The sequence below is a fragment of the Chiloscyllium punctatum genome, chromosome 48 (genome assembly GCF_047496795.1).
Source record: "Chiloscyllium punctatum isolate Juve2018m chromosome 48, sChiPun1.3, whole genome shotgun sequence".
Taxonomy (NCBI): Eukaryota; Metazoa; Chordata; class Chondrichthyes; order Orectolobiformes; family Hemiscylliidae; genus Chiloscyllium; species Chiloscyllium punctatum.
The window spans coordinates 53,637,574-53,653,098 of record NC_092786.1 but is presented as its reverse complement, the minus strand read 5'-3'; the positions used below and the strand labels follow the sequence as shown (position 1 = coordinate 53,653,098).

At 46.7% G+C, this 15,525-nt stretch overlaps 1 protein-coding gene across 2 annotated transcripts in view; it reads left to right on the top strand.

Annotated features, from left to right (window-relative positions):
- The first annotated feature begins 3,318 nt into the window (after positions 1-3,318).
- coro2ba (coronin, actin binding protein, 2Ba) overlaps positions 3,319-15,525 on the top strand; it is a 187,392-nt gene continuing 175,185 nt past the window's right edge. Inside the window, exon 1 of one of the 2 annotated variants that reach the window (XM_072565256.1) lies at positions 3,319-3,336. Coding sequence is in view for 1 of the 2 variants with exons in the window: in XM_072565255.1 (XP_072421356.1) it covers positions 3,955-3,969 (15 nt within the window). In the remaining variant the exon portion in view is untranslated. Of the gene's footprint in view, positions 3,337-3,500; positions 3,970-15,525 lie in introns of those variants that run through there. The other variant, XM_072565255.1, reaches the window with a different exon arrangement.

The window sequence follows — 15,525 nt, the reverse complement described above, 5'->3', positions numbered from 1 at the left end:
TCTTGGCTGAGGCACTATCTGTACGGAGCTGCACTCCAGCAACAGGCAACACCTTTGAGAGAGAACTCTGACAGTATAAACTGATATTAATTCAGCTGAAGGTCCCTCTAACTCATTTTATAATTGTCCCTGACATTGCACTCTCAATGTTTGGTGAATGGTGGTTAAAACAAAGCTGAGTACTGCCGAATGAACAAAGAATCAACAGCGTTATTCGATCCTAAACTACAGGTTCCTCTGGAAAGCCAAGCAGCTGTGACTGAAGAATGCAGATAGACTGTTATTTGACCTGCACACCCGACAAACAGATTGAATTAGTCAGTAATATTGTCCATGAATCAAACTGGAGTGTACACAGGGGAAGGAAATGGCGGAAGAACCTATTTTTGGAATTCATTGTTTCAATAATTTGGAGGCTAAACCGTAAATAACTTTAACAGGAGAAAATCACAGAGTGGTGAGGAAATAGTTGAGGAAAATGTAAAGAATTAAGAAAGGGCTTGTGCTATTCTGCAAAATCTGCTACTTCCCACCCGAGAGATGCTGAAACATAGCTACACGTAAAGGCAAGTCAACTGATGATCAAAGAATTATTACACTGGAGATGGCCATTCAGCCCATCGGGCCTGCACTGGGTTCTATCACCTAGTGCCAATCTCCTGCTTTTCCTCCATACTCTTGCATGTTATTTCTACCCAAATAATTATCCAATCCCTCAATTGAACCTGCCCCCATCATATTTCCAGTCAGTGCATTCCATACCCAAACTATGGGCTGTCTGAAAGTTTTTTCTCACATGGCCCTTGAACCTTTAGCACATCACTTACATCCTCTCTATCAAATCTCCTCTCAGCCTTTATCTGTCTGAGGATGTGTGACTCTGTGCTGTGAGAGTGGACTGTTCATTCTTTATCTGCGTCCAGCTACATTCACTGGGCTTTCACCTCCCAAAATCCACTCCAAACGAAATTCCATCAGCCCCAGTCATGAAAAAGCCGATTAACAATGCTTCAGTGGAACCGTTCCCAATTTTTCAACCTTGTCTCACAAAAGCTTTCCAGTTTTACACCTGATCTGGGTAAATAAAATTAAATGGTAATGAATTCAATTCCTTTCTGTGGGAGCTTGGCTGCCTCATTCGACAGTCTTAATAATTTAATGCCTACGAAGGAGGTGAGAGCTTTTATTGAGCAATGCAGTAAAGCGTGGGCTTAACACAAATTGGGGAAATCCGAATCCAAAATCCTGATCTCAAGCCAGGATATAATTCCACTTATTACACAAAAGGACATCTACTGGTTACATTACATAATGGCATAATGGTATTATCGTATCAGACCACGGCATTTTGATAGGAAGATGGTCATGTCATGGTAATGCCACTGGCCTAGTAATCTACAGGCTCAGGTAAATATTCAAGGGTTCGCATCCCACTATAGAAGCTGATAGATAGAGAGATTTTGGATCAGTAAGGGAATCAAAGATTATCAGGAAAAGGCAGGAAAGTGGAGGTGAGGATGATCAGATCTGTTGTGATCTCATTGAATGGTAGAACAGACTTGATGGGCTAAATGGCCTATGTCTGCTCCTGTGCCTTCTGGTCTTAGAATCACAGAATTGTTTCAGTGCAGAAGGTCAGGACATTGAAGATGCTGTGTGGATGCAAGCTGGTGTTATTGCTGCAGACTGCAAAACTGAGGGAGAAATTATTTGAAAATTGGTTAATTACTCTCATGTCAATTAGTCGACACAGCCAGTGCAGTACTGAGGACATTCTCCATCTATTGGTAGTGCTCCCCTTTGGGTGAGACATTGAACCAGGCCCTGTGCCTGTCCTCTCCGATCGACATTGAAGTTTCTCTGATACCATTTGGAAGAGCACCAGGAAAGTCCTGCCTAGAGCATTGTCCAATACCCTGCCCTCAATCAGTAGCACCAAAAACAAAGGGCATCTTTTACTCATCTGTGGGAGCTCCCTGTGTATATATTGGCTCTCACAGTCCTTCCATTGGAGCAGTGATCAAATTTCAGAAGCATGTCATATAGGTTTTAAAGCGAGTTGGAATGTCCTAAGATCAACTAAGGCTCTATATAAATGAGAGGCCTTTTTTGTATTTAGCCAGTGAGCTATAATTTCCTAGAATATTCAACCAGCTCTCTCAGCAAGTTCAGTTGGCTGGAAGCTTGTTTGCAATACAGAGTGATGCTGTCAGTAACTCAGTGGTTAGCACTGCTGCCTTACAGGGCCCCTGATTCAACTCCAGCCTCCAGTGACTGCCTGTATGGAATTTGCATGTTCTCCCTGTGTCTACATGGGTTTCAACTGGGTGCCCTGGTTTCCTCCCACAATCCAAAGACATGCAGGTCAGGTGAATTGGCCATGCTAAATTGCTCGTAGGGGTTAGGTGCATTAGTCAGGGGGTAAATATAGAGTCGGGCAATGTGTCTGGGCAGGTTACTCTTTGGAGGGTCGGTGTGGACTTGTTGGGCTGAATGGCCTGTTTCCATACTGTAGGGAATCTAAACTAAACAGTGTGGGTTCAATTCCCGCACTGGCTGTAGTTACCATGAAGGCTTTCTCTTCTCAACCTCACCCCTCCTCAGGTTAAAGCACCACCAGCCCTCTCTATCTCAAATGAGAGAGTGGTCCCATAGACTGTGAGTACAATAGAGACAGTGACACTGACATGGAGTCTCTATCAGGAAGGTGAGACCAGTGATCCTACGAAGTGTTCCCGGTAACTTATTGTAAATAAGGGTACACATTTTCAGTTTCTTTTTTTTTATCTTAGAAAGCCCGATTGTCTTTTTTTTTGGGGGGGGGTGAAATTTGTCGCCCTCGTCTGGTCTGGCTGTACCTACACGGGACTCCAAGTCCACAGCAATGTGGTCCCACTGTTCTGAAGGAGCGTCACTGGACTGGAAATGTTGACCCTGCTTTCTCTCTCTCTCTTTCCACAGATGCTGCCAGACCTGCTGAGTTTCTTTAGCAACTCCTGCGAGGGTTGCGGCTGTCTCTTAACCAGGGGTGGACAACAAGCGCCTGCCCCGTCCCCTGACTTTTACCTGTGAGGCTGTTGGCGTGGTCTGTTCAGAATGGACAATTGGGACAGCCAAGAGGATGGAGACTGTGCACGCAGCAGCCAGGGGCAGTTCACAATGAGTCAAACAGCTGCAAGGGGACCATAAAGAAACCTATTGTTCAGGGGATTGAGAGTTAAAAGCTTTTACCAGTTGTGCATCGACCCAGATTGTGAAATCTGGAAAATTCAGGAACAGCGGTTGTGGCTGACTCTCTCCGACTTTGTGTAGCCCTGACGGACAGGGCTTTGTAAGGTGACTTATGCCTGTGCTCGGAGACTGCAGGTTAAACCTGCACCCTGACCGGTTCCTGTATCCATTCCCGGCTCTGCGCCAATATCAGATTGGCCCTGCGTGAATTCCACTTGCCTCCCTCCTCCCTTTAAATTCCTGCTCTCTTTGGGCTGGAATCGGTATTGTTACAGAGAGAGAGAGAGAGAGCGCGGAGGGGAGGGAAGAGAAAGAGAGCTTTTTTAAAAGACACTGGTGATTTGGCAAACAGAAATGCGTCCACTTCCTGCTTGTTTGCAGTCGTTGGCTGTTACACACACACACAGCTCTCTCTCTCTCTCTGTGTCTCTCATCCTCCAAGATTTCTCCAGTGCCAGCCTCCCTATTGGACTATTCATCTATTATAAATGAGAGCTGACATCACGGGTTAGGCTGGGTTAATCAGATTGCAACAAAAAAAAAGGTCTCGGACTTCCTCTGCCACTGCAGCAGTGGGAGAGTCAGCTCATCTCCCTGTTCCTGCAGGCACCAGCCCTGTTTACTCACTGGAGGACTCTCGTCAAACCCCCAGGACCTCCTCCACCTACACTCCCTCCCCACCCCCCCACCCCCCTCCCCTTTCACTCCAGAAATAACATCTGCATGACTGTCACAAAGGTAAGAGGCGTGGGACAAACCCATGATTTGTTATGGATGCGTGTGTTTATGTGTATGTGTTTTAACATGTTGTTTAATACACAGCCAGCCGGGATGATGAACTGCTTTTGCAGGCTGTGCTTCTGAGTGTGTCAGTCCGGCTGCTGCGGGCAGACAATGCAGGAAAAGCTCCATCTCCTGACTCAGCCTGCACTGCGCTGTCTAGACCGTGTAGTTAGTTCGCAGGCAGCCAAAGGGCTCTGGGTGCTGTCCTCAGGACCCTGGGTTAGGAGGAGACTCTTGCCTTGGGGTCCGATTCTTCAGAGAAGCTGTCAGAAGAGGTGGGTGAGAATGTAGGGGTGGTGGGGGTGGAGGGGCTAGGGGTTGGAGTTGGAGGTCTCTCCTGCAAACAGAGCTTGCTCATCTGCCAACTCTCATGCTCACTGCATTACCAAGGAGAAATCAAAGCCATGTGTGTGTGTGTGCTGGCAAAACTCAGTTCCCAACTGTTTATTGGACAGAGGCAAGACATTCAAATGAGCCGACTCAACTTTACAGTAGTTACAATTCTATGTTAGTCGTTCATTCTCAACCTTACCCCCACCCACCCATCTGATGTTTCATATATCAGTGAAGTGTGTTTGTAACTGTTGAGAGCCTCCATTCCATGTATCTTTCACAGCTGTTGCTGTAACAGGTATAAGGTAAGGGATTGGTTGGTGTGGGTTTATGGATGGGATTCTACCACAGGGTGAAGCCTAACATAGGGCACTGACTTACCAAGAGGTCCAGCTGAACAGATAAAAAGTCTAGCGTGCGTTTTTGTGATATTGAGGAGGGATTACTTCTCTCAAAGGTCAGGATTTGGAGATGCTGGTGTTGGACTGGGGTGGACAAAGTTAAAAATCACACAACACCAGGTTATAGTCCAACAGGTTTATTTGGAAGCACTAGTTTTCGGAGCGCTGCTGGCATTGTGTGATTATTATCTTCTCTCAAAGGGTCGTGACTCTGTGGAATTCACTTCCCCATAGTGTGGTGGATGCAGGGATGTGAGGAGGTGATCAGTATTTAATTGGTAATGGTTTGAAGGGTCATGGATAAATGGCTAGGAAAGAGGAGAGGAGACTGAGATGAAGTCAGCCATGATCATATTGAATGGCCCAGCAAGCATGAGGGGCTGAATAGCCTAGTTCTGCTCCATGTTCGTATTGACAGAGAAACATCTGAAGGAGAGCCCACTGCTAGGAAGGATTGTCGATTCACTGTTCTCGCCACTCAGTTATTGGAGGCGGGTTGATCCCTGCCAATCAGAGAGGACTATAATGTAAATACATGAGGTAGACTTCACTGACACCCCCCCCCCCCATTACCCAGCAGACAGGTACCCCATGATACCCCAATGTCCTGGCTCACTGCGGCGAGTTTAGGGGCACCAACTGGATAGATACTGGTGCCAATGGAGACTGTGAGGTTCAAAACTGTTTGGTAGCCAGTGGATGTATTGGCTTGGACTGTAGCCTTATCGGGAAAGGCTGGTAGTATTTCTAGTTCTGTGAACCAGTCCTATCTGCTTGCCCCTGGCACCCCCACTGCTCCCAAAGCCAACTTTGGAACGCATTCCTGGCGATTGCAATTTCATCAAATAATTCCAACTGTTTTGCTCATCAAAGAACTGTATTCCCTTGTAAATAATATTTTTACATCTAATCAACAACCGATCCTCCTTGAGGTGGAGTAAAAAAACACCATGTCCTATCTAAAATACCCTTATGACCATCTGCCTGAGTTTTTATTATTGGCATCTGGGGAGCCAGCAGTGTCTGGGAAATATGCATTTCATCTCTGGGGACTCCCAAGACAACCCCGGAGAGTTGGCAACTCCTTCTCATGCACTCTTTGTTCCTGGAGGGTGGTTTGGGAGCCATGTTCCTGGAGGGTGGTTTGGGAGCCATGTTTCTGGAGGGTGGTTTGGGAGCCATGTTCCTGGAGGGTGGTTTGGGAGCCATGTTCCTGGAGGGTGGTTTGGGAGCCATGTTCCTGGAGGGTGGTTTGGGAGCCATGTTTCTGGAGGGTGGTTTGGGAGCCATGTTCCTGGAGGGTGGTTTGGGAGCCATGTTTCTGGAGGGTGGTTTGGGAGCCATGTTCCTGGAGGGTGGTTTGGGAGCCATGTTCCTGGAGGGTGGTTTGGGAGCCATGTTCCTGGAGGGTGGTTTGGGAGCCATGTTCCTGGAGGGTGGTTTGGGAGCCATGTTCCTGGAGGGTGTTTTGAGAGCCATGTTCCTGGAGGGTGGTTTGGGAGCCATGTTCCTGGAGGGTGGTTTGGGAGCCATGTTTCTGGAGGGTGGTTTGAGAGCCATGTTTCTGGAGGGTGGTTTGAGAGCCATGTTTCTGGAGGGTGTTTTGAGAGCCATGTTTCTGGAGGGTGGTTTGGGAGCCATGTTCCTGGAGGGTGGTTTGGGAGCCATGTTCCTGGAGGGTGGTTTGGGAGCCATGTTTCTGGAGGGTGGTTTGAGAGCCATGTTTCTGGAGGGTGGTTTGAGAGCCATGTTTCTGGAGGGTGGTTTGAGAGCCATGATTCTGGAGGGTGTTTTGAGAGCCATGTTTCTGGAGGGTGGTTTGGGAGCCATGTTCCTGGAGGGTGGTTTGGGAGCCATGTTTCTGGAGGGTGGTTTGGGAGCCATGTTCCTGGAGGGTGGTTTGGGAGCCATGTTCCTGGAGGGTGATCTGAGAGATACATTTCCTACCATGGACCCAGCAAGTGGCCCCACAAGGAAACTAATTGGGAGGGGGGAGTCAAAGAGGTCGAGGACACCACTTCAGACTCATTGGGCTGTCTCACGGGCCGTAATTTATAGTAATAGCAGTATCCACTCCTAACACCTAACCTTTTTGCCTAGGGAACTGCCCGCTCCCCAGGGGTTAGGTTCAGCAAGGTCCATTCTATAAATAAATCCAGCCACAAGCATCGCTAACAGCAGTCATTTCTCAAGCATAATTTAATAACATATTCCAGAATGTGCTTTAACTAGATGTCCACATGGAATATGCACAAACAATACCACACATACAGTCCTGAAAATTCTTAATTTTGTATCCCATTCCTGTGGGACCAGTGGGGCATCAATACGTCTTTTAAAATATGTTGAATCTTGGCTTGTAACATTGACAACAAAAACAACGATCGATTCTGCCACTTGCAGACTGATTTGTAGCTCACTCGTGACTTTGATGCTCATGAGTTACGTGGGTCAATTTCACAAAAAGAGATTTTTATCACAAGTTAGAGTCAAAAGTGCGAGGCTAGAGTATATAAAACAGAAAAGTTGCCAATAATACAGTCTATAAATATTTCAAAGAGTTATGTGGGTTGCTTCAGCTATTCGTAGAGTCCTACAGCACAGAAACAGACCCTTCAATCCAACCAGTCCATGCCAACCTTGTTCCCAAACTAAACTAGTCCCACCTGCTTGCTTTTGGCCCATATCCCTCCAAACATTTCCTATTCATGAACTTAACAAAAGGTCTTTTAAACATTGTAACTGTACCCACATCCACCACTTTCTCTAGCAGTTCATTCCACACACCAACCAACCACTCTCTGTGTAAAGAAGTTGCCCCTCAAATCCTTTTTAAATCTTTCTCCTCTCACCTTAGACATATGCCCGCTAGTTTTGAAGTCCCCCACTGTAGGGAATAGACCCTTGCTATTCACCTTATTTATGCCCCTCATGAATTTTTAAAGCTCAATATGTTCATACCTCAACCTCCTACGCTCCACTGAAAAAAAAACCCAGTCTTTCCAGTCTATTTTTATTCCTCAGACCCTCCATTCCTGCAACTTCCTGGTAAGTTGTTTTTGAACCCTCTCCAGTTTAACAATATCCTTCCTATAACGGACACTAGAACTACACACAGTACTCCAGAAGAGGCCTCACCAATGTTCTGTACTACCTTAACATCACGTTCCAACTCCTATACTCAAAAGCTTGAGCAATGAAGGCAAGTATGCTAAACACCTTCTTAACCACCCTGTCTACCTGTGAAGAAAATTTCAAAGAATTATGTACCTGAACCCCTAGGTCTCTCTGTTCTGCAACACTACCCAGGGCCCTACTATTAATTGTATGAATCCTGTCCTTGTTTGGATTACCAATACCTCACATTTATCCAAATTAAACTTGTTGGGCTGAAGGGCCTGTTTCCACACTGTAAGTAATCTAATCTAATCTAATCTAAACTCTACCTGCCACTCCTCAGCCCTTTGACTCAATCAATCAAGATCTCTTTGTAATCTTAGATAATAGTGGGCGGCATGGTGGCACAGTGGTTAGCACTGCTGCCTCACAGCGCCAGAGACCCGGGTTCAATTCCCGCCTCAGGCGACTGACTGTGTGGAGTTTGCACGTTCTCCCTGTGTCTGCGTAGGTTTCCTCCGGGTGCTCCGGTTTCCTCCCCCAGTCCAAAGATGTGCGGGTCAGGTGAATTGGCCATGCTAAATTGCCTGTAGTGTTAGGTAAGGGGTAAATGTAGGGGTATGGGTGGGTTGCGGGTCGGTGTGGACTTGTTGGGCCGAAGGGCCTGTTTCCACACTGTAAGTAATCTAATCTTCACTGTCCACTATATCGTCAATTTTAGTGTCATCTGCAAACTCACTAACTATGTCTCCCATATTTCCATCCAAATCGTTCATCTAATTGACAAACAAAAGTGGACCCAGTACCAAAACTTGCGGGCTGTGATAATCTTGAGGACCAAAGCGTGTTGTTTCATCCAAAAACAGAAATTGCCGGAGAAACTCAGCAGGTCTGGCAGTGTCAGTAGAGAGAAAGCAGATTTAATGTTTCGAGTTCAGTGACTCTTTCATAGAAGAGGCTTCACCTTTCTGTTCTGAAGCAGCATTTCACTCTAGCAATTTCTGTGTTTGATTCAAATTTTCAGCATCTGTGGTTCTTTGGTTTATTTATGTCTTGTTTAATGTCTCATCTATCTTTTGAAAGAGATGTTAAACATGTGCTCCACGTGCTTCTCAGGTGGATGTAAAGGATTGTATGGTGTTAATTAAAGAAGAATAAGGGAGTTCTGGTCAATAATAATCCCTGAAGCAAAAAAAAATTACCTACTTATAAACATCTTGCTGTTTTGGGGAGCTTGTTGCACATAAACTTGCTTTACAAAGTTGGCTGCAAAGCACTTTGGGTTAACTTGAGGTTGTGAAAGGTGCAATATAAATGCAAGTTAAAAAGTGTGACACTGGAAAAGCACTTCCAGGACTGCACTTTTCGACTCTGATCTCCAGCATCTGCAGTCTTCACTTTCTCCTAAATAAATGCCAGCCTTGCTATCTCTATTTTGTATCTTATTTAATATCAGTTCAATCTTCATAGTTTTTTGCAGATTGATAAGACCAAGAAGTCAGACTATAAATTTGCTTCGCCTCAACATTATGGGAAAGTGCATCATGACCTGCACAACATTGATAGCACACCATACTTAGGGAGGTGGAAAAAGGAGAATTAAAACTTGTGAGTTCTTCACCTGTTGAGGAGAGAGTGAATTAACGGAGGTGATGACAAGATGGGTCAATGTGTGGTTGACCTCCACAATGGGCTTCTTGGGGCTGAATGGCCTCTTCCTGTTCCTGAACAGATCATGGTTTTGTTTTAGCTTACTGGTTATTCAGCAGGAAGAAAGTGGGAAAACAGATTTTTTTTTCCCTGCACCACTCTTACAGGGAGCACAGACTGGAATGCAAAATCCTGTTGTTTCCAAAATCCTGGCTGGATATTTTGGTGAAGAGAGGGGAAAGCAGACAGAAAGAGAACTTTTAAAAATCTAGACTGACTCAAGTTAGAAAATGTGGTGAGAGGGGAGACCTTCCACAAATATTATGTGTAGCTAAATTGTTCTTTCTGAATGAATTAAAGCATTGCCATAGCAACCAGAGCAAATTTTCTTATTCATTCATGAGATGCGGGTGTTGCTAGCAAGGCAAACAATTATTACCCTATAAAAACCAAAAGAACTGCAGATGCTGGAAATCAGAGACAAAAGCAGAAATTGCTGGAAAAGCTCAGCAGCAGGTCTGGGCAGCATCTGTGGAGAGAAATCAGAGTTAACGTTTCGGGTCCAGTGACCCTCCCTCAGAGCCGATTAGAACTTCCTCAGAAATTATTAGCCTAATTGATGTTGAGAAAGTGGGGATGAGTAGCCTGTTGGAGCATAAATGAATGGCTTACTCAGCCATTTCACTGGGTTGTTAAGAGTTAACCAGAGTGTGTCTGGAGTCATACATAGTCCAGACCAGGTAAGGATGGCAGATTGGCAGAAGTGGGTCCTGCAGATGCTGGAGATTAGAGTCAAGATTAGAGTGATGCTGGAAAAGCACAGCAGGTCAGGCAGCATCCAATGAGGCTCATTCCTGATGAAGGGTTTTTGCCCAAAGCATTGATTTTCCAGCTCCTTGGATGCTGCCTGACCTGCTGTGCTTTTCCAGCATCACTCTAAGGATGGCAGATTTCTTTCCCTAAACAGCATTAGTGAAGTAGGTGAATTTTTATGACAATCTAGTAATTTTGTGGTCACCATTATTGGAAAATAATTATCCTAGATTTATTTAATTGAATTTTAATCCCTAATTGCTGTAGTTGGGGTATGAACCCATATCTGTGAATTATTATTAGGTCAGGAGCATATCCACTAAACTACCAACTCGTTTACAATAACATTCCTTCTTTTGATCATATCAGCAAATTTGTGACAACTTATTTGCAAATATTATTGACAGCAGGAACGTTTACCCCTTCCACTGGGCTCTGCCTTAGCAAGTATTTCTCTCATTTCGGGCATCAGCCCTTCTTCAGGAATGAGGAGAGTGTGTCCAGCAGGCTAAGATAAAAGGTAGGGAGGAGGGACTTGGGGGAGGGGCGTTGGGAATGCAATAGGTGGAGGGAGGTGAAGGTGAGGGTGATAGGTCGGAGTGGGGTGGGGGCGGAGAGGTCAGGAAGAAGATTGCAGGTTAGGAAGACGGTGCTGAGTTTGAGGGATTTGACTGAGACAAGGTGGGGGGAGGGGAAATGAGGAAACTGGAGAAATCTGAGTTCATCCCTTGTGGTTGGAGGGTTCCTAGGCGGAAGATGAGGCGCTCTTCCTCCAATCGTCATGTTGCCATGGTCTGGCGATGGAGGAGTCCAAGGACCTGCATGTCCTTGGTGGAGTGGAAGGGGGAGTTGAAGTGTTGGGCTACGGGGTGATTGGGTTGGTTGGTCCGGGTGTCCCAGAGGTGTTCTCTGAAACGTTCTGCAAGTAGGCGGCCTGTCTCCCCATATAGAGGAGGCCACATTGGGTGCAGCGGATGCAATAGATGATGTGTGTGGAGGTGCAGGTGAATTTGTGGTGGATATGGAAGGATCCCTTGGGGCCTTGGAGGGAAGTAAGGGGAGAGGTGTGGACGCAAGTTTTGCATTTCTTGCAGTTGCAGGGGAAGGTGCCGGGAGTGGAGGTTGGGTTGGTGGGGGATGTGGACCTGATGAGGGAGTCACGGAGGGTGTGGTCTTTACTTGTGGACCTGCACCTCCACACACATCATCTATTGCATCCGCTGCACCCAATGTGGCCTCCTCTATATTGGGGAGACAGGCCTCCTACTTGCGGAACATTTCAGAGAACACCTCTGGGACACCCGGACCAACTATCCAACCACCCCATAGCCCAACACTTCAACTCCCCCTCCCACTCCACCAAGGACATGCAGGTCCTTGGACTCCTCCATCGCCAGACCATGGCAACACGACGATTGGAGGAAGAGCACCTCATCTTCCGCCAGGGAACCCTCCAACCACAGGGGATGAACTCAGATTTCTCCAGTTTCCTCATTTCCCCTCCCCCCACCTTGTCTCAATCAAATCCCTCAAACTCAGCACCGCCTTCATAACCTGCAATCTTCTTCCTGACCTCTCCGCCCCCACCCCACTCCGGCCTATCACCCAAACCTTGACCTCCCTCCACCTATCGCATTCCCAACGCCCCTCCCCCAAGTCCCTCCTCCCTACCTTTTATCTTAGCCTGCTGGACACACTTTCCTCATTCCTGAAGAAGGGCTGATGCCCGAAACGTCGATTCTCCTGTTCCTTGGATGCTGCCTGACCTGCTGCGCTTTTCTAGCAACACGTTTTCAGCTCTGATCTCCAGCATCTGCAGTCCTCACTTTCTCCTCAAGTATTTCTCTCCCCTTGCCCATTTTGCTTGCGGATTTGGTAATCCTGCCAAAATGTAATCTTGAAGTGTTACAGTTCCTGATCCTGACCTCCCCTCCCATCCTTTCTGGTTGAGCTTATCCACACTGTGCCCCTTATTCAGCAGGAACGTCCTAGATCTTGGGTTCGGTGGCTGGTTGAATTTCGGATAATAGGTTTCAGGGTGAGTGGGATGATGGAGTGTGTGTGTGGGCGGGGTGGGGGGAGAAGCCAGATGTGGTTACTGCAGCACTGGGGGAGGCAGAAGTGACGCGAAGCTTAAGCAGGCTTTCCTTGAGCTGGGCTTCTGCCAATCAATTGCGGACAATGCAGTCATTGATTTAAACAAACTCTTGGCTGGAAACTGACTGACTGCATGATAAGGGTTGGTCTAGGAGAATGTATGGCACAAAATAAATTAAATCCTCCCGGAACAATTGACTCTTTCCATACCGACAAGGGTCGCCAGTCCTCAGCAACTGTCCAGGAGTCTCTCAGACACTCTGAGAAACCTGTGAGGTAATCTTAAGGAGCGCTTGGAAAACTGTGGCTTCTTTTTCCACTTTCTTCCCTTTGTTATTGATCGAAGTGTGACAGCTTGACCAAGAAGGAGGCCAGCTGGTGAAACCTTCAAGCATGGTCTTGTGATGCAGCATTAGCGTCCCTACCTCAAACCCAGAAGGTCTTGGGTCAAGCCAAGAGTGTGGTGCTGGAAAAGCACAGCCAGTCAGGAAGGGCTTATACCCGAAATGTTGATTGATTCTCCTGCTCCTCGGATGCTGCTTGACCTGCTGTGCTTATCCAGCATCACACTCTTGACTCTAATCTCCAGCATCTGCAGTCCTCAGTTTCTCCCGGTCTGGTGTCAAGCTTCACTTGCCCTGGAGGTACATCATAAAATCTCTGAACAGATTGGTTAAACAATAACCATAACCAATCAGAGTTGGCAATAATAATTGACTTCTGGTAAATATGTTAAGAATTTCTTTTAACAGCATTAATTGATCAGACATTGCTCCATTTACAAGACTGTTTGTTGTACTTTCATACTGTTGTGGTTCTATATAGCAGGGAAGGAATGACCTGGGTAAATACGACAAGGTTACTTGCTCCTTCAGTCTCCAGTCTGACATATCCGATTCACATATCACTGGTTCAAACTACGAGATTTGTCACGAATATTGTCCTCATCTTTGTGACTCAATAGATAAGTCCCCTAAACAGCTGGAAGTTGGGGTCAATAATAATCACATAATAGGTAATAGATAATAGGTAGACAAGTGTATCACTTGTATATCTCACAGCCATTAACTTGTCAATGCTTAGTGATAATAGAAAACTTTTATTCAAAACGTTAAGCTGTGGCAGCTGAGCTGGTGATTGAATTCAGTGAATTCTGACAACATTAAACTCCAAGGTCAAGCTTGAGGCAAATTAGGAAAATCTTTGCTGTTGCATTACTGCTTGAAACTTCAGCGAATGAGCGAGTCAGGGGCTACGGTTCAGTTTACACCTCCTCCCACCCTTCCTTCTGCAAAAATGCTATCCGGTATTCCTGATTCCTCCACCTCCACCGCATCTGCTCCCAGGAAAACCAGTTCCACCACAGAACACACCAGAAAGACCAAAATTTCCCCTCCCATGTGGTTGAAGATGCCCTCCAATGCATCTCATCCACACCCCGCACTTCTGCCCTCAAACCCCACCCCTCCAACCGCAACAAGGACAGAACCCCCAGGTCCTCACCTTCCACCCCACCAACCTCCACATAAATTGCATCATCCACTGACATTTCCGCCACCTCCAAACGGACCCCACCACCAGAGATATATTTCCCTCCCCACCCCATCTGCTTTCAGTAATGACTGTTCCCTCCGTGACTACCTCACAAGCTCCAAGCCCCCCACCAACCCACCCTTCCCTCCTGGCACCTTCCCCTGCCACCACAGGAATTGCAAAATCTGTGCCCACAGCTCCCCCCTCACCACTGTACGGGGTCCCAAAGGAGCCTTCCACATCCATCAAAGTTTCACCTGCACTTCTACACATGTCATTTATTGTATCTGTTGCTCCCAATGTGGTCTCCTCTATATTAGGGAGACTGGATGCCTTCTTGCAGAGCGCTTCAGAGATCATCTCCGGGACACCCACACCAAACCACCCCACCGCCCATGGCCGAACATTTCAACTCCCCCTCCCACTCTACCGAGGAGGCCTTGGGCCTCCTCCATTGCCACCCAATGCCTGGAGGAAAAATGCCTCATCTTCTGTCTCGGGACCCTTCAACCCCACGGCATCAATGTGGACTTCACTAGTTTCTTCATTTCCCCTCCCCCCACCTTAACCCAGTTCCAACCTTCCAGCTCACAGCTGTCCTCCTGACCTGTCCCACTTGTTAATCTTCCTTCCCACCTATCCGCTCCACCTTGCTCTCCGACCTATCACCTTTACCCCCACCTCCATCCCCCTATTGCACTCTCAGCTACCTTCTCCCCAGCCCCACCCCCCTCCCATTTATCTCTCCACCCCCGAGGCTCCCAGCTTCATTCCTGATGAAGGGCTCCGGCCCAAAACGTCCATTCTCCTGCTCCTCAGATGCTGCCTGACCTGCTGTGCTTTTCCAGCACCACACACTCTCGACTCTGATCTCCAGCATCTGCAGTCTTCACTTTCTCCTAAGGTTCAGTTCTCCGTTCTGTGACCTAGAGCTGGGAACGCAGTGACCAACCCTCCGCATAGACAGAGCACAACACGAATAACTAACTGTGGTGATTGGAACCAGGTGGGCTGCATTGACTAGGAGGTTCCTGATTTGCCCAGGTTAACAAATCCAATCAGGAAAGTCTTGGCTGACCAAGATAACCAGGAGAATAGAATAAATAAATAAATAATAATCAAATATAACCTGAAAAAAATAACCAGGAGATTAGAATCTCCTCAATTGAGGACTGCCTCTGAGCTGGCTGGCCACAGCCAGTGTACTGTGCAGTGGTGAATAAAGGGTGACAGGATAGTACAGTACAGAGGAAGGCTATTCTGCCTATTTAGTTGGTGCCAGCTCTTTCAAAGAACAATCTAGCTAGTCCCACTTGTTCACTCTATTTATCCAGTTCCTTGCAAACATAAACAAAGCTGTACCCACCACACAGTGCATTACAAAGGCTACCCACTCATCTGCGTAAAAATATTTTTCCTCCTGTTACCTCTTGTTCTTTTTTCTAATCATGTTTAAATTGGTTATAAATCCTTCAGCCATTGGAAACATTTCTGTTTTATTCACTCTTCCAAAACCCTTCTTTATAAACAGCTCTATCAAATTTCCTCATAGCCTTCTCTGCCCTGA